Source organism: Chionomys nivalis, chromosome 22 (genome assembly GCF_950005125.1).
Source record: "Chionomys nivalis chromosome 22, mChiNiv1.1, whole genome shotgun sequence".
Taxonomy (NCBI): domain Eukaryota; kingdom Metazoa; phylum Chordata; class Mammalia; order Rodentia; family Cricetidae; genus Chionomys; species Chionomys nivalis.
The window spans coordinates 41780215-41798781 of NC_080107.1; the positions used below are offsets into that span (position 1 = coordinate 41780215).

The following is an 18567-nucleotide window of genomic DNA, read 5'->3' on the forward strand; positions in this document are numbered from 1 at the left end:
CCTGCCTCCCTTTGCTAACCCGTGCAGGATTAGCAAAGCACCCATGTGATTGCTTCCCTCCCAGACTATCTATTCACCTTTGAGATAACATCTCTGTGCTGAGAACCGACTCTGGAAATGGCCCCTGAGCACACAGTGAGATCTTCATTCAGACACTGATGTGAAATGCATCTTTTTTTTTTTAAATGACAATAGTGATCTTTAATCTTTTTTTTTTTTTTCCTGAGACAGGGTTTCTCTGTAGCTTTGGAGCCTGTCCTGGCTGACCTCAAACTCATAGAGCTATGCCTGCCTCTGCCTCCTGAGTGCTGGGATTAAAGGCATGTGTCACCACTGTCCAGCTGATCTTTAATCTGTTTTTTTTATTGATTTTTATTGACCTCTACATTTTTCTCTGCTCCCCTCCCTGCCTTTCCCCTCTCCCCTTCAACCTCCCCCAAGGTTCCCATGCTCCCAATTTACTCAGGAGTTCTTGTCGCTGAAATAGCTTAGTTTGGAGAGCATTAGACTGAAAAGCATCTTGTTTAGTCAACCATTTCAAAGTTCACAGAGCAGAGGCACTGAGCACACTAGGAGTGCTGTTTCAAACTTCATCCCCGAAGAATAGCCCACACCATTGAGCAGTCTCCCCTCCCTACCCTAGCAGCTCCAAGCTGCGTTCTTTATCCAGCATCTACTTATTCTGAACACCTCATGTACACACCGTCATGCAAGAGCCAGCTCCTTTGACACAGTATGACATTTTCAGTGTTGTACCACGAGTCAATGCTTCCTTTCCTTTCGGGGACAGAAGAACAGTCCATGTTACAACCAGAGTGCTTTTGATTTTTTTGTCATTTCTATTGTTGGGTCATTTGTACTTTTTGACTACAGTTAACCCAGCTGCTGTCAAAGAGCTGACTTTAGTTGGCTTGAGTTTTCTGTGACAAAACACCACGGGCAGAGTAATTTATCAACAACAGAAATTGATTTCTTATGATTCTGGAAGTCCAAGATAAGGTGCTGCACTTGGTGTCCGATTCCCAGATGGTTCCTGTTGTCCTGTTCTCCAGAGGCTTGGAATCCGTGGTCCTCACATGGTAGAGGGGACAAAAGTAACAGAAGTCCTACAACAGAGCCCTCCAACCCTTTCATAAGAGTCCAGTCCTAATTATTCAGGCAGAGTTCTTGAGCCCTCGTCACCTCTCAAGGCCACACCTCTTGGGGGCCCTGAGTGTCCATGGATTTTGGAAAACCACAACAATGCCTAAAACTGGGATTGCTGCTTGTATAGAAATCCTATGCTTAGCCAGGTGGTAGTGGCGCATGCCTTTAATCCCAGCACTCGGGAGGCAGAGGCAGGCGGATCTCTGTGAGTTCGAGGCCAGCCTGGTCTACAAGAGCTAGTTTCGGGACAGGCTCCAAAACCACAGAGAAACCCTTTCTCGAAAAACAAAAAAAAAAGAAATCCTATGCTTAACATAGACTTTTTTTTTTCTTTCTAGAAGGTCATGTTTATCTTTCTCAAGTGTGTTTGTGCTTGTGTACATGACTGTGTGTGTACTCACTCACGTTGTGTATTTACCTTTGAAGGCCATGGTAGGGTGTGGGATCACCCGGAGTTACAGGTAAATCACCTGACATGACTGGCAGCCGAACTTGTGTCCTCCACAAGAGCAGCCAAGTGTGTCTAACTGCTGAGTTATCTCTCCAGACCCCCTCCCTGTTTCTTTGAAACTGGATCTATCTAGCCTGGCTGTTCTGGAACTCACTACAGATCAGGCTGGACTTGAACTAACAGTGACCCACCTGCTTCTGCATCCCAGCATAACCTAGCTTTAAGCTAACAAACTGTTTCTCTTCACACGGGGGCCATGTTTCCATTTTTACCAACAGTGTGTTAGGGTTCCAGTGTCTCTGTGTCCTCTCCTGCACATGGGTTTTCAGTCCGGTTGCCCTAGCTGTTATGAGGTGGTAGAATGATTTTTTTTGTCCTGTTGAGTTAGAATGTATTTTCTGCTTCAGAGGGCTGCTGGCTCCTGGAGCATCTGACCTGTGGTGACACACCCCTATCCTACTTGCCTTCTGCTAAATCTCCTTGAGAGGAGGAAGCTGGTCAACTCCAATCCTTTCTTCCCAGCACAGTGAGGCAGAGTGGCATTTCTGGATTGCAGTTCCTCATTTCCTGCCCCGCAGCACCTGTGACAGAATATACAGCTCAACCATTTCCTCAGGTTCAGGACTTGGAGCCAGGGGCCCCAAGTGCCACATCACTTCTTGTTTTGCTTCCTGCTGCTGCTGTGTCCTTTACAGATTATCTGAAGTTTTCCCATGGGCAAAGAGAGGCAGACCTGGTCACCCACAGACTACTGAGCCGAGATAAGGCACAGCCCTGGGGCTGGCTGAATTATCCCCATCTCTTGACCCTGCACGCAGGGTGCATGCTGTCTCCCACTGGCAAGGACCCTGCCTGTACCTGTCCTCTGCCTCCTCTGGCCAGGCTTGTGAGAAGACTCAGCTGGAGTTCATGTCCGAGCAGTGTGCCCAGACTGACAGCCAGCCACTGCACCTTCCCCAAGGCAGTGCCTCCTTCTACCACTGGGACACCGCTGTGCGGTATAGTCAAGGTGGGCTGTGGGGCCTGAGGGAGCAAGGCCCTGGAGCCCTCTGCCAGACAGAGCTCTTGGGGTTGTCCAGTGTCTTGGTTATTTGTCCTACTGCTGAGATAGAAGATAAAATACCCCAACGAAAGCAACTTCCAGAAGGAAGGGTTTGTTCTGACTCATGGTTCCAGGGTACAGTCATCACGGCAGGGAAACTAGAGGCAGGCGATTGAGGCAGGAGATTGATTGCACCTGAAACCAGGAAGAAGAGAGAGACAGGCAGGCTGACAGACAAAGACAGACAGACAGACAGGCAGACACATACACACACAGAGAGACACATATGTGTGTGTGAGAGAGAAAGAGAGGGAGAGAAGACAGACAGACAGGCACACACACACAAGAGAGACAGAGACAGATACACACAGACAGACACACAGACACAGAGAGAGAGAGAGAGACAGACAGACAGACAGAGAGGGGGAGAGAGAGAGAGAGAGAGAGAGAGAGAGAGTCTGTATTCAGCATGCTTTCTCCTTCTTATTCAGTAGATCAGGACCTCAGTCCATAAAATGACGCTGGCCACTTTCAGGATGGGTGTTCCCTCAATTAATCTAATCAAGAGAGTCCCTCACAATGAGACCAGAAGCTAACCTAATCTAGATCATCTCTACAGCATCTCTAGAGGCTTGTCTCCTAGATGGTGACTGTAGATCCTGTTCAGTTGAAATCAGCATGAACCATCCCAGTCTCCATCACCCCAGTGCTGGCTGGGCAGGACTTAACTCATACTCTGGCATTCCAGGGGCCATGCATTGCTCTCTGGCTTGGTCTGCCTCCTCAGATAGTAAGCAGTGAGGTTCTATCTTAGACTTGTCTTCTGGGCGCGCTAGAAGGATTCCAGGAGATACATCAGGGGAAATGCCAGCGTGATCCTTGGCTCATAATCCAGGAGTCAGGGTTATGTGAGACCAGAATATAATACGGCCTTGGAGGCGAACTGTGGTCCTGGCCACACATGCGTACAGTTAGCTGAGGCTGCTAGGGGGACAGCCCTCTTGGACCCTGTCTGGCAGAGCTGCGACAGCAGGATCCAGAGGAGCTTCCTACCTAGCTCACTGACCTCCTTGTTCACCTTTGAGCACCAGACCCTTGTCACTCTGCCCTCCCAGGGGACACTCTGTGCAGACACATGTGCTGGGCTGTTGGAGAGAACTTCATTGTGAGCCGTGGAGGCAGTTTCCTAGATGGGACCCGTTGTGTGCCAAGTGGTCCTCGGGAAGATGGGACCCTGAGTCTGTGTGTGTTGGGCAGCTGCAGGGTATGTATATGGACAACCCAGTGTCCTTGTGAACTCGAGGCTTTCCTGTACCGGTAGAAGGTTCTGGGGCAGTGGGTTGGGGGGTTATGGAGAGCAGGAGGAGGGGAGGGAGGGGGAACTATGGTTGGTGTGTAAAATGAATAAAAGAAAAAATAAAAAAAAGAAGACTCTAGGGAAAGGGGGAGGTGATATATGGGGCTAGCTCAGTAGAGCTGCCCTGTTGCCCTGTGTCTGCTGGGGAATATTGTTGGGAACAGGATGGAACTTGGAGTCAGCCTGTATTATACGCCAAACTGTGACCTTAAGAAAGTCATCATAGGGGCCTGCTAGGTGCAGTTGCTCTGTAGGGAAGCCACAGAGAGTTATGTCAATCCAGAGTCTCAGCCAGCAGAGCTGTGGTACCGAAGAAAACAGCACCCTAATAACACAGGCCTTCCAACCCCCACCCTTTGCACAGACCTTTGGCTGTGATGGCAGGATGGACTCCCAGAAGGTTTGGGATGCGTGCCAGGTGTGCGGAGGAGACAACAGCACATGCAGTCCACAGAATGGCTCTTTCACGGCTGGGAGAGCCAGAGGTAGGTCTGCCTGCATGGAGGGCGGGTTTCCCAGCAGTCTACAGGGACCCAGCATCCAAAGTGTTAACCTGGGCTACTCAGACCACAGCACCCACATGCTGGTTCAGCCATGGGTGCCTTCCCATGCGTTTCAGTTCATTCTTCCTTCTCTGGTGTCTTCTCATGGCAGACTCAAACTCCAGCAACATTGCCTCGGTAACCAGGATTGTAACACCCCAGTTACTCCCTCACTGCAGCTGTGATGAGAGGGGAAAGAAAGAGGGAACAAGTAACACCCTGAGTAATTGTCAGGTCACTTCTTCCTTCCCACTCAGGTGTCCCAGCAGGGAGAGTACCCCGGACAACAGGGATGTAAATTTGCTTAACTTTGACATATATCAAATATATCTCTATCTATCTATCTATCTATCTATCTATCTATCTATCTATCTATCTATCTATCTATCTATCTATCTATGTCATTTGCCAGCACTGAGTTGCAAGATCAGCAGAGAACTTGAGCCCTGCCTCTCTGACTGTGCCTGCAGCCAAGAACCTTGGGTCTGGTCCATGCTCCTGGCCTTGCCAGTGTCTTTGCAGTTGGTCCTGCAGCCTGGTGTTGAGCTCTTACCATGATGGGGATTCATTGCCACTGAAACCAGCCCTATGACACTGTTCATGTCTCTGTCCATCTAGGATTGTCTTCTTTGACAGTGTATAGGTGACCATGAAGCCCAAGCAGCCTTCTTGCTCTGCTTCTCCCTAGAATATGTCACGTTCCTGACAGTTACTCCCAACATGACCAGCGTACGCATCGTGAACCGCAGGCCTCTCTTCACACACTTGGGTGAGACGACTGAAGGATCCTTCCTGCGCTTAGCTACTGTGTCCTTAGTCTCTGAGATGCCTTAGCTCCTGACACCACTGCAAGGTGGGAGGGTCCCTAACTACCCAAACCCCATTGAGAGCTGCTGCATTCACAGCTAAGCCTATCTGGCGGGTGGGGGAAGGGTGCAGGTTAAAATTGCCTGAAAAGGAATATGGAAACTAAGCAAGGAGGGGACCAGGCTGGACGGCTCCAGGTCCCAGGAACATATGACATATTCCCAGACGATGACCATGCCAGGAATCTGGCCTTTTTTCAGAGGACTCCTTTTGAAGACCCTGTCCCGCGTGTCTCAGAGGCTAGCTTAGACCCCATGGAGGGAATCTTGGCCCTGGGTCCTAGAGCCTGAAGCCTTATGTGAGCAGACTCGGTGGAGGCAGAGGTCACAGCCTTCATCAGCTTCCAGATAAAGGCCTGGAGCCACCACTCTGGGAAAGCTTCCTGGGTGGGTTGTATGTGCAGGGGTGTACATTCTGAAGGAGGGGTTTAGTTCATGAAGATGCCATCTGAATGAGACACCAGAAGGACCATTCCTTGGGGTCAGGTTTAGAACCTTGGTAGGAGCTATGATCATGATTTGGGGATTAGACCCTGTTGGCAGGAATCCTCCTGCCTCTTGTCTTGCTGCCATCTTTAACCCCGTCCTTTCAAGAGTGGTCCTATCCCACCAAATAGACTGCTGGTCTATGAGGGGGGATGGTGACGACTCCACAGTGCTGATGGCCCTGTTCTCAAAGCGGTGAGGACCCAGGGGCACTACATCGTGGCAGGGAAGACCAGCATCTCACCTAGCATCATATACCCTTCCCTTCTGGAGGACTGCCGTGTGGAGTACAGAGTGACCCTCACTGAGGACCAGCTGCCCCACTTAGAGGAGATTCACATCCGGGGACCTGTCCGGGACGATGTGGAGATCCAGGTCACTGATCAGCCTGGCTGCAGGGTGTGGGGTGGGGAGTCAGCAGGACTCCAGTGTTGGCTCTGAATATCTGCTTCTTGTCTGTATTCACTCACTCATTAATCCTTGCAGTAGTTATTCCAAGTCGGGCTCTGGATAAGGTGAAATGCAGCAGGAGCCACTCAACAGGACTAGTGTATTGCAAATCCGTATAAAATGTGCCAGTGTCCAGGGCACGCAGAAGGCCTCAGAAGCCTGAGAGTAAAAGAGAGGGTAGACTTTATGCTGGAATCAGGGACTGCCCTCCAACCAGGAAAGCACGGTGGAGCTGAAGGTCTGGCCATGCATGAGCCAAGGAGTCCCTGTACCAGCTGGCATGTGGGGCCCTTCTTGGGATGGAGGGTGGCTCTTACTTTTTCTTTGGGGTCAGAAGCACATGAGGCCCTGAAAGCTTTCATATAGGGATGTGCAAGAAGTCCCTCATTCATGTGTGTCTCCCCTGTGTGCTCTGCTAAAGGCATGTAAGAGTGGACCAAAGCTAAAATGGCCTGAGCCTTCACCTTCCATCCTGACCTGGACCGCTTCTGCTGAACCACTCCCTGCCCTGGCACTTCTCGTGATGACCTTAGCTGTAGACTGCCCCCAACCTCATCAACACTCCCATATTACCCCCACCCCAAACGTACCGCCTTCTTGGTACATCCCTGTTCTGTTCCGCATTACTCAGAGCTACTTGGCACTCAAGTCCTGTCTACCTCCTAGAGTCTGGGAACATAGCACCCGAGGAAATAAAGTGATCGAATGCTTTGGGACGGGGGATGTGGCAGGCACCCCAGGGTGTGTCTGTTCAGGGCCTGAGCTCTTACCTGTCCTGGTATAGGTGTACAGACGATACAGAGGGGACTATGGGGATCTCACACACCCAGACATCACCTTTACCTACTTTCAACCGAAGCAGCGGGCCACTTGGGTGTGGACTGCTGTGCGTGGAGCGTGCTCAGTGAGCTGTGGGGCAGGTGAGGCCCGGGGCAAGGCTTGCCTACAGCTCTACTGGGCCTCATGTGGAGGTGGTTGAGTCTTTGCTCTGCCCTTCCAGGGCTGCGCTGGGTGACCTACAGCTGCCAAGATCAAGCTCAAAACAAGGGGGTGAATAGCTCCCTGTGCCAAGGGAGCCCACAGCCACCTGCATGGCAAGAGCCCTGTGTCCCTGCCCCCTGCCCTCCATAGTAAGTACTAAGCTGGTCAGACCCCTGGCCTGTGGTGACTCCTGTGGCCTGGGCAGACTGGGAACCTTCTCTGGGTTGTTTTACAACTTTAGCTGCAGCTCTGTGGACCAGGCTCTGTCAGTGTCTCCATTCTGTGAGTGAGGACACCAAAACTTGAGTACACACAGTCACAGACACAGTTCGGTGTGTAGTCACATCTGCTGCCACCTTGTCTGGATGTCCTGAGGCCTCTCTGAGCTCAGGTCCTCATTGCAAGATGGTGGTGACCACCCTACCAGGGAGAACGGTGGGCGGGTCAGCACATGGCTTCCTCTGGCTTCTGCCACCTAGTAGCAGACTAGTGGTAGGACAAGGCCATCTTACACGGTGTGGGGCGAGGAAGGCCCCAGCCGCCACTATAAATACCTTGCCTCAGGTTCAGAAGTATGTTAGGGGCAGTCTCCAAGGTTGGTCTTGGAACAGCAGCTTGGAAACACAGGGCCTGGACCCAACCAGAGGAAGCGTCTCATCGGGATCAGCAAGACAGACCTGCTTGCCTTCCATCCAGTGCCCCTGAGCCAATTGGGGGACCTGGCCACAGGCCTGATATTCTGTCCCTTTCCTCCTTAGTTGGACAACTGGAGACTTCAGCCCGTGTAGCGTGTCCTGTGGCGGGGGTATTCGGGAGCGGCTAGTGCACTGTGTGGAGGCCCAAGATGGTTTCTTAAGGTCACTGCCACCAGCCCAGTGCAAAGCGGTGGCCGAGAAGCCAGCCCCAGAGGTGGAAAGTTGCAACTCCCAGCCGTGTCCTACCAGGTGAGCATATTGAGGGGTGGTGCAGCAGGGCTCCTTGGCAGGGTTTGTCCCTGCACCAAGACCAGCCCTTGTAGAGGGTCCTCTCTGCCTGAGGGCTCTCATCAGCTCCATCCTGGTGACAGATGGTGGGGCCTGGTCTATGTAAACACTGGTGTGCTCACTGTTTAAGAGTGCTGGGCTGCTTATCTCCATTTTTGAATTCCTAACACCTGGGTGATGTGGAGATGAGGGCTGTGATAATGGCACGACACTGGGAATGGAACGCTCATATCGTCAGTCATCACTGGCTGGATGGCTAGCGTGAGTCCCCTATCTATCTGCCCAGTGGGAGAGCCCTATATCATTGGTGGCCCGCCGATGGCCCTGGCTCCTTCCCCTTCTCTCACACATGGCCAACACTGCAGTCCTACTCTCACCTGCTCTCTTAGGTTTTTTTGCTATGAAGAGACACCATGACCATGACAGCTCTTATAAAGGAAAACATTTAACTGAGCTTGACTTACAGTTTCAGAGGTTTAGTTCATTGTCATCATGGCAGCACGCAGGCAGACATGGTGCAGGAGAGTAGCTGAGAGTTCTACATCTTCATCCACAGGCAACAGGAAGTGAACTGTGACATTGGGTGTAGCTTGAAAATAGGAGACCTCAAAGCCCACCCCCACAGTGACACATTTCCTCCTAATAGTGCCACTTCCTTTGGGCCAAGCATTCAAAAACATGAATCTCTGGAGGGGGGGCATTCCTATTCAAGCCACCACACCTGCGGAGGTGTGATCCAGCCTCAGTGTTCTTGACATCATGGTGCTCTAGGCAGCTCATGGGTGACATAAAGTGAACCATTTGTCACGCCACAACTGGTACTGTGAATGCACATGGCACTTGTTTGTTTCTCGTCCTCTACAACTGGGCATGAAGTGTGGTGGTGGTGGTGGTGGGTTGGGAGGGGCTACCCTTGCTTCTGCCAGGCAGCTGAGTGGGGCTCTGCCTTCCCACCCCCGAGCCACAGATGAAGTATGTGGTTGGCATGCATTAAGTTCTTTTTTTAATCTTTAAATTACAACTGTGTGTGCACACGCATACACGCACTTACACACACATGTGTGCATGCATGCACACATGTGCGCGTGCGCGTACACACACACACACACCTGTGAGTGAGCCATGGTGTAAGAGTGGAGCTCAGAGGACGACTTACAGCAGTCAGTTTTACCCTTCCACCTTATGGGACCCTGGGATTCGACTGTCGGGGTAGAGGCAGATGCCTTTGCCCGCTGAGCCATCTCATTGTCCCAACACACAGAGTTCTTGTTGAGGAAAACCTGAGGTGTGACAAACCAGTGCTTCAGAGAAAGCCGCTGAGCTTTGCTTTTTAATGGGGTCTATGTATGGAATCCTAGATACCCCCATCCAGCCCCAGGAGTTAAACTGTACCTCCTGCTAGGCGGCAGGAGCATAGCCTGATGACAGCCACATGTCATCTTCAGAACAGAGGTATCAGGCCCTGACCCTTGCCTGCCCACCTGTGAAGATCTGACCTCAAGAAATGTGACATGTGTGCCCAGAGTGGGTGACTTGCAGGACACAGCCGCTGCAGGTCCCTGTCTCACAGAAGAGACTGCACCTACGGTGGAGCCCTGTTTCAGGACTACATGTTCTCCAGGTTGGGGCCAGGTGAGTGGATGGGGAAGGAGGTGGCCAGGATTCCTGGGTCCTTTCTTAGTTGGGAGAATGAAAAATATAGGTTGTCATCTTCCTGCAGGCCAGAGCGAGGACTCTGTCCTTCTCAAGACAGACACAATTAGAGTGCCTCTGAAAGGGGCAAGCCAGGCTGAGAGAAAATAGAGCCCGCTAGAAGTATCTGAGAGGGGATCATTTGAACCAAATCCAGGGCCTTCAGTGTGCCAGGCAAACACTCTACCACTGAGCTACACCCCTGGTCCTTTTCTTCATCTATTTTAAATTTTGAGACAGTGTCTCACTAAATTGCTCAGGTTGGCCTTGAACTCTCTTTAGCCCACATAGCCATTGAGCTTCCAATCCTCCTGCCCAGACCTCTTGAGTTGTAGGGATCACAGGCCTGTGACATCAAGCACAGCAAGCAGAGTTCATCCAATTGCTATGAGAGTAATTCTTCCATCTTTTGCCCATCAGCCTTCAGGCTGATGATGTTGCTCTCAGGCTGGAAGGCCCTGATTCCTATGGGCTAGGAATTGCAGGGCCAAGCATGCTTACAAATCCACTCCTGATCCTTAGTTTCCAGCCCCATCCCACAGAGAACACTTGGAACGATAAGGAGCCTGCACAGGTCAAAGTGAGGCACACGGTGAGGGCTTTACCAGGGGCAGGACATAAACCTCTCCAGAGAACAGAAGTGGGGGATCCCTGGTGTGTTTGGAATATTCCCTCTTGCCTCCCAAAATGGAGAGGAGCTGGGGAGCTGGGAGCTCAGAGGCAGAGGTGAGAATGCCAAACTCACCTGCTCATTGCATTCTTTAGCTGGACACTGTGTCTCTGGGAGAGGAGGCTCCAACCGCTGCGGGCAGTGACAAGCCAGGAGCTCAGGCAGTGCATGTGTGGACTCCTGTGATGGGGCTGTGTTCCACCTCTTGTGGGCGAGGTGAGACTGGGAACATTCACGAAACCTCTCTTACTTCTTATCTACTCACCTTCTGCCTAGATCAGTGCTAAAGGAGGGGCTACCAAGAAAGACAAACTATGTGACTATGGCACTCAGTAAGTCCACTAAATGTGTTTCATGCCTGACTTGAAAGAGAAAGATAAATCCTAGAAAGACTGTCACCCAAGAGTGTGTCCCTTAAGTCCTACAGAGCTGTGTGCAAACCGACCACCAAAGTTGAAAGCTGTTTAAAGGTACATTAAAAAAAAAAAAAAAAAAGGTGCTGTTCTAAAACTAAACCTCAGCCTTACAATTTTACCAATAAAGACTCAGGAGTCAGCTGCTAGGGTGGAAACCTGCTCACTCAGAGAGGCCGAGGAGCAACCAGCTGACCTTCCTTCTTAGCCAATGTCCCAGAGAAAAGAGCTTCTCTTCCACTGTCCCAAACCAGAAAGGCTGCCAAACTCAAAGTCCCTCCCTACTACTTCCTGTGCATTTCTCTATCTGCTTTTCTGACTCCATCTTACTCTCTATGGCTACTTCCTGTCAACTAGTCGCTGACTTTCCCTCTTGACCCGAGGCTGATTTTATTTAATTAGCACAATCTCAGGGTTCATCATGTGATCAAGTATCCCACAAGAAAAAAAGTGTTCTGTCTTTCCTATTGTGGAAAACAACCACATACCCCTTAGCCATGTAAAAATATTTATGTATACACTCCTGTGTATATGTCTGTGCATTATGTATGTGCAGCCATGAAGGTCAAAAGAAGCATCAGATCTCCTCGAACTGGAGTTACAGATGACTCTGAGCTGCTGGGTAGGGGTGCCAGGAACCAAGCCCATGTCCACTGCAAGAGCGGTAAGCGCTCTTAACCACTGAACCATCTTACCATCCCCAACCAGTAATGTTTTAAATGTTTCACTCAGTGGCGTTCATCATATCCACCGTGTTATGAAGCCACCATCACCATCCATCTCCAGAACATTCTACCCTTCCAAACTAAACCCTGTCTTCATTAAACACCAACATCCACCACCTTCCAGCCCCCATCTCCCACATTTTAGTTTCATTCTCTGTGGATTTGACTCTCACAGACTTCAGCTATGTGGAGTGCGTCATTCTGTGACTGGCTTTTGTTACCTAGGTTTGGACATGCTGTAATGGTGTCAGAATTCCTTCTTGGTCCCAAAGAATGTTCCACTGTAGAGCTGGACTGTGCTGTTTCTGTCACCTGTGCGTGGACGGACACCTGCTAGCAGCCTCCGCTTTTGTAGGCACAACTGCTCTGGACATGCGCCAATGTCCCACAGCCTGGTTCTTGGTTCTTCTGGTGAGCACAGGAAGAAGGATTGCAAAGTCATGCTCCAAGCCATGCTTAAGTTTTGCAGGCCCCTCTGCACTGCTTTTCGGAGTGGATTTTTTTTTTTGTTTTTGTTTTTGGAATGGAATTTTACATCCCTATCAGCAGGGCACAGGGTTCCAGTTTCTCCACATCTTTATTAATATTTGCTGTTTTCTAAATTTTCAATAGCCATTCTATGGGGCCGAGAAGGGTGTGAGGAGACACACAATGTCGTGAAACAACCCTAAGCACTTGCTTACCCAAACACATCTGTTTAGAACTGACCAGAAAGAGATTCCTAAGGGATGGATGGAGAAAACCAACCCTAGCAATACTTTTCTGATGGACACAGCAGGATCTCAGGTAGTTCAGGCTGTTGTCTAACTATGTAGTCAAGAATGACCTGGAATTCCTTCCTGCCTCCGTCTCTTGAGTGTTGGGATTGTAGACTTGTGCCAACATGTATAGTACTGATTTATTAGATGTCTAATTGTGTGTGTGTATGCAAGGGTTTGTGCACTTGAGTGCAGGTGCAGCAGAGGCCGGAAGGGGACACCAGAACCCCTGGGGCTGGAGTTACAGGCTGCTATGAGTTGCCTGACTTGGGTTCCTAGAATTGAACGTGGGTCCTCTGAAAGTGCGTAATGAGACCCCTCTCCTCTCCTGTCTACATATACAGTTTTTGTGCCGTGCTAGGGATTGAATCCAGAACTTTGTGCATGACAGGCAAGCACTCTGCCCTGGCCCTCAAGAGATACTCTTTTTTTTTTTTAAATTTCTTCTTCCTTTTGGTTTTTTTGTTTGTTTTGTTCTCTCTCTCTCTCTCTCTCTCTCTCTCTCTCTCTCTTTCTTTTTTTCACTTTATTTTCCAGACAGGATTTCCCTGTGTAACCTTGGCTGTCCTGGAACTAGCTCTGAAGACCAGGCTAACCTCAAACTCACAGAGCTCTACCTGCCTCTGCCTTGCAAGTGCTGAGATTAAAGGCGTGCGCCACCACTGCCTGGATTTATTTATTCTTATTCTTTCACTTTTTCACACATACACATGTGTATATATGTTATTTTTTCCACAGCAAGTCCCCCTCCTACTTTTATATCTTTTTGTTTGTTTGTGGTCATCAGATTTAAGTAGGATTGCTTACATGAGCATGGGTAGAGGCCAAGAGACAATGTGACAGCAATGTCTGACGTGCTTTGCAACAACAGCTGCAGCTCCGGACAGCAGGCATCTCACTCCCTTCATTATGCAATCTCTATAAATGATTCTGCTAGGTAGATACCGTTATATCTACCCTCTATAACCAGAGGATCAGAGGGGTTTAATCAGTTGTCCAAGTGCACACAGCTGGTAAGTCTCAGATGGACCTTGGCTTTGGAGCTGACCAGGGAACAAATGCTGTGGTCCTCGCCAAGCTGGCCTACTGGGTCAACAGCATCCCTACTCCCCCCCCCCCCCCCTCGGGCAGGTCTGATGGAGTTGCATTTCCTGTGCATGGATTCTGTCCTCAAGATGCCTGTCCAGGAAGAGCTATGTGACTTGGCCAGCAAGCCTTCGAGTCAGTGGGAGGTCTGCCAGGCTGGCCCATGTCCTGCTAGGTGAGCTGGGGATGGAGTGTAGGGAAAGAAGTCTGACCCCGGGGTTGGTCTCCTATGAAGCCTTGGCATTCTCCTTCAGGTGGGAGGTGCAAGTCTTGGCACCGTGCCCAGTGAACTGTGGAGGGGGATGGGTGCCAGTGGCTGTTCATTGTATGCAGCTGGACCATGGCTGCCCTGTATCTCTACCTCAAAGTGCTGGCCAGTACCTAGGCCATCCCCCTTCAAGAACTGCAATCCTGAGCCCTGTCCTAACCTAACCTATCCCTGAGAACTTTGCCTGGGAGATAGGCAGTCCTGGATCTGCATTCAGCTCTGCCACCACCCCCAGATGATAAACCTTTGTGGGGCCTGGGATGGTAATGATGCGGGCACATTTTTTTTTTAAATCTATTTAAAAAAATCTATCTATTTTTATGAGACAGGATCTCACTATGTGGCCTGGCTGGCCTAGAATTTGCTATGTAGACCAGGCTGGCCTAGAACTCACAGAGATCTACTTACCTTTGCCTCAAAGGTATATGCCACCACTCATGGCCACTTTTTTTAAATACTGGAGTTTTGTCCATCTAAACAAGCACTCTATCACTGAGCTATATTCCCAACTCCCCTTTTACCTTTATGTCAAGACAGGGTCTCACTAAGCTACGCACTAACTTCGTTATGTAGCCCAGGTAGGCCTTTAACTTATGACCCTTCTGCCTGAGCTTCCCAAGGCTTGTGTGACCTGGCCCATTCAAGCACATATGTTGATGGAACATTGATTCATTGCACGCTCTTTACTGAACACCTATTATGCCCAGGTGCTATCTGCAGCCGGAGGGCACAGCAATGACAAAGGAGAAAGATGTCCCGGCCCTCCCGGAACTGACACTGGGGGTGATAGACAATGAACAAGACAGTGTGATGAGCATTGTTTGGGGCAACAGAGCCAACCGTGGTGGCTAGGAAAGTTGGCATGGCTGATGGCAGGTTCCAGGGTGAGGCCAGTGCTAGGATTTCCATTACAGACCATTGCAGGTTCCTTATTGTACCTCAACTTTTTCCCTCCTGCCTTTGCCCTAGGCTTTCCCTTCTGTGAAGTGGGTTGAATACTCTGTCCACTGTCCTGAGCCTCCTGGTGGAGCAAAAGCTCTCCATGCCTTTCCAACCAATTTCTTCCCACTGGAGAAATGAGGGGAAGGTATGTGGCCCTTTGGGCTCCGCTAACTTCAATTCTTCCCAGGTGGCGTTATAAGCTGGCAGCCTGTAGTGTGAGCTGTGGGGGAGGGCTTGCACGGAGAATCCTGTACTGTGCCCAGGCTCATGGAGAGGATAACGATGAAGAGATCCTGCCTGATACCCAGTGCCAGGGGTTGACTCGTCCCGAGCCCCACGAGACCTGCAGCCCGGAGCCCTGTCCTCCCAGGTGAAGGTGGGGTATAGTGTGGGAGGGGTATGCCCAGTGCACAGACTCCAGGCAGGACTCCTGGAGATTGCAAGACATAGTAATAGCTCAGAGACACTGCAGAAAACAGGGCTGCTTAGTAGGCCAAGCTGGATGTGGGAGCTGAGGTTCAAGGACAATGGCTGGTGGGTTGTCAGTTTTACAGGCACAGCTGTGGGGGGGCCTGCGGGCTCTGTGTATGGGAGGGCAGAGATGCCGTTCCCTGCAGAAATGAAAGAGCTACCACCACAGCCTGTCAGGTTTTCTTTTCATCAGGTATATGTAATGATTTAAAATTTTATAGCTTAGAAATTACTTGACACCCAAAGCACATGTATCTTGTCCTTTGTTTTTGCTAAACAGTCTGTGTGTCTGTATTTTTCTTGCATGTTATATTTACAAATGATCTATGGTTTGGTTTTGTTGTTTTTTATAAGACAGTGTCTTATGTAGGCCAGGCTAGCCTCAAATTCTCTATGTAACTGAAGATAACCTTGTATTCTTGAGCCTCAGGCCTTCACTTCCCAAGTACTGGGATTGTAGGCATGTGCCACCACACCCAGCTAAATCTTTCTTTTTTTGTCTTTTAAATGGGAACAGCGGGCACACACGAGCTCTGGTTACCACTGGGATGTTGTGTGGCTACTGTAACGAGCACCGATCTGTCTGTGGACCCTCTTCTTTCTAGGGCCCTAGTTTCTCAGCCAGGCATGATTCTGCCTCAAAGAGCACATGGACAACTTTAGTTTAATGGTCACCACCAGGGACATTTGCTATTGGCTCCTAGCGGGCAGAAGCTAGTCATGCCCATATGCAGTGCATAGGACAGGCCCCTCAGGACAAAGGGCCATGCAGGGTTAGATGCCAGTGGTGGCAAGGTGTAGGCCACATGCTCCTGAGGTGGGGTTTTGGTGTGGCTCATACCATTGTCCAGGGTTCCAGGGTCCCAGAGCAGTACTGGGCCAACCAACGACATGAGCAACATTGTAGTTCATGAGGTCAGTGGAAACCCATGGCCAGCTAGGCATTTCAGTGGCTAGGGAATTGTGCAGACTTTTGTAGAAGGAACTGGGGGTTCTTCAAGAGTCCCCCACAAGTGACCTAGCCTTCACAAAGGCCCAGCTGTCATTGGGGTCATTGGAGTCTGCTCTTCCTGCAGATGGAAAATCCTGTCCCTTGGCCCGTGCTCAGCCAGCTGCGGCCTTGGCACTGCTACACGAATGGTGGCTTGCATGCAGCTTGACCAAGGCCATGACAGTGAGGTGGATGAAGCTTTCTGTAAGGCTCTGGTGCGGCCCCAGGCCAGAGTCCCCTGCCTCATTACTGACTGTGCCTACCGGTGGCACATCAGCACCTGGACAGAGGTAAGGGCAGTCGGATACCAGGAGTTCTAGCTGGAGCTAAGCAAGGCATCCACAGGGGTCTGTGCTTGAGGGGGCCTGTGGTGCTGATTCATTATGACCCTTGGAAGGAGGGGAGTGTCTGCTGTGGTGCATACTCAGAGCCAGGGACACAGCAAGGCATGGAGACCCCCAGCTGGGCTGAGAGAAGCCTGGCATCTACAGATACTGGGAGCCTCACTACCAGAGACCAGTGTCATCTTGTGACAAGCACCAGAAAATCACCAGAGAGATGAGGGCAGGTCAAGATTGGTCCCCCTGGGAGGAGCTCACCCATGGTGGTAGACAGCACAGACAGCACAGACAGGATAAACTGTAGTCCTCGGGGGCTGCTCCCCACCTCACCTAACCTTGGTCGGAAGGAATCTGGACATCAGATAAAGAAAGGACAAACATGTACTTTAGGGTCAAATGAGCTATAGGTAGAGAAGGCCACCCTGGACCCCTCTTTAAGGCTCTGAGGGACAAAGAGGCCGAGACAGAGTTGGCTGGACCCCGAGACCAGAATCTCAGGTCTTGTACACACGTGAGGCCCCACAAAAGCATCTCCTTAGCTCTAATGTCCTCATCTGTACAGCAGAGACACCTGTCATTTACCGGGGTATGAAGGGGTGATATCACATCGCATTGTCCTGTGGTCATTCTGAGAGGGTCACCATGATCTTTCACCTCTTTCCTGACAGTGCTCCGTCTCCTGTGGGGATGGCATCCAGCGCCGGCATGATACCTGCCTTGGACCCCAGGCCCAAGTGCCTGTGCCAGCCAGTTTCTGCCAGCACCTACCCAAGCCAGTGACAGTGAGGGGCTGCTGGGCTGGACCCTGTGCAGGGCAGGAGACCCCCAGCTCACTGGCCCATAAGGAAGATACTCTTTCCAGCCAGACGCAGGCTGCTGTTACTGTTGCTTCTCTGGAGTGGTCCCAGACCCAAACCCAAGGCCACACCCTCTTTCCAGTCTCCCAGTCTCTGGGGATCCAGGAAAACCTGGAAGAGTATGGTTAGGTTTCTTCCTGCTTCCTGTTGGGGAGGTTGGCATCTTGGCCTGGGCATGCCTGGGCATGCCCCCAGGCACTAGACTATGTGCCACTGGGCCCGGGGCCTCCTGTGCTTTTCATGGTTGAATGTGTATGCTTGTGTTTATGTGTACATAGGTGCAGGTAGGTGTGTGTGTGCGGGGGGGCAGAGGACAACCTTGGGTGTCATTCCTCAGGGTCTCTCATTGGCTTGGAGCTTACCCAAGTAGGTTAGGCTGGCTGGCTGAGCCCCAGGGATCTACCTGTCTCTGCCTCCCCAGTGCACCTCCATACCTGCCCTTTAAAATCTATGTTCTGGGGGTTGGACTCTGGTCCTCATGCTTTCAAGAAAGCACTTTACTGACCAAGCCATCTCTCCAGTTCAGAAGTCACACTTTTACTTCTATCCCCTTCAAATAAACTGAAGGTTGCAGGGTCAGGAGCTCAGATCCGTGCAGCCCCAAGCCCACACAGCACACTGCCTCCTTTTCCCTGAAGCACTCAGAAGTGGCCTAGTGCCCGGCGTGGTGACTGATGCTCCGACTCACAGGCCCCTTCTCACCCTTTGCCAGCCCTCGCTTTCAGCCCTGCTCTGCTCTGGTGGCCTCACTTCCCTCTCGCCCTCTGTAGGTGCCTGTGGAAGGCAGTACCTGGAACCCACGGGAACAATTGACATGCGAGGTCAAGGGCAGGTAGACTGTGTGGTGGCCATTGGGCGGCCTCTGGGTGAAGTGGTGACTGTCCAAATCCTCGAGAGCACCCTCAAGTGTAGTGCAGGTACATCCAGAGGCAGGCGGGCAACTGCTGGGCTTGGGGGCCTGTGGCACAATTCCAGCGTATCCCGCTTTTGGCAGGATGTCCCTGTTTGGCATTTTAAAGGCTGTCTCATGACTGGCATGTGGGGATGTC

At 50.9% G+C, this 18567-nt stretch overlaps 1 protein-coding gene across 1 annotated transcript in view; it reads left to right on the forward strand.

The window, feature by feature from the left end:
* Positions 1-18567, forward strand: part of Adamts13 (ADAM metallopeptidase with thrombospondin type 1 motif 13) — a 33661-nt gene that overhangs the window by 11903 nt on the left and 3191 nt on the right. The window contains exons 12-26 of the mRNA XM_057755304.1: positions 2480-2606; positions 3755-3903; positions 4361-4481; positions 5227-5307; positions 6084-6265; positions 7125-7260; positions 7341-7470; positions 8080-8265; positions 9750-9936; positions 10762-10882; positions 13694-13823; positions 15046-15228; positions 16406-16610; positions 17330-17642; positions 18289-18435. Of these exons, the coding sequence (XP_057611287.1) occupies positions 2480-2606; positions 3755-3903; positions 4361-4481; positions 5227-5307; positions 6084-6265; positions 7125-7260; positions 7341-7470; positions 8080-8265; positions 9750-9936; positions 10762-10882; positions 13694-13823; positions 15046-15228; positions 16406-16610; positions 17330-17642; positions 18289-18435 (2398 nt within the window). The remainder of the gene's footprint in view (positions 1-2479; positions 2607-3754; positions 3904-4360; positions 4482-5226; positions 5308-6083; positions 6266-7124; positions 7261-7340; positions 7471-8079; positions 8266-9749; positions 9937-10761; positions 10883-13693; positions 13824-15045; positions 15229-16405; positions 16611-17329; positions 17643-18288; positions 18436-18567) is intronic.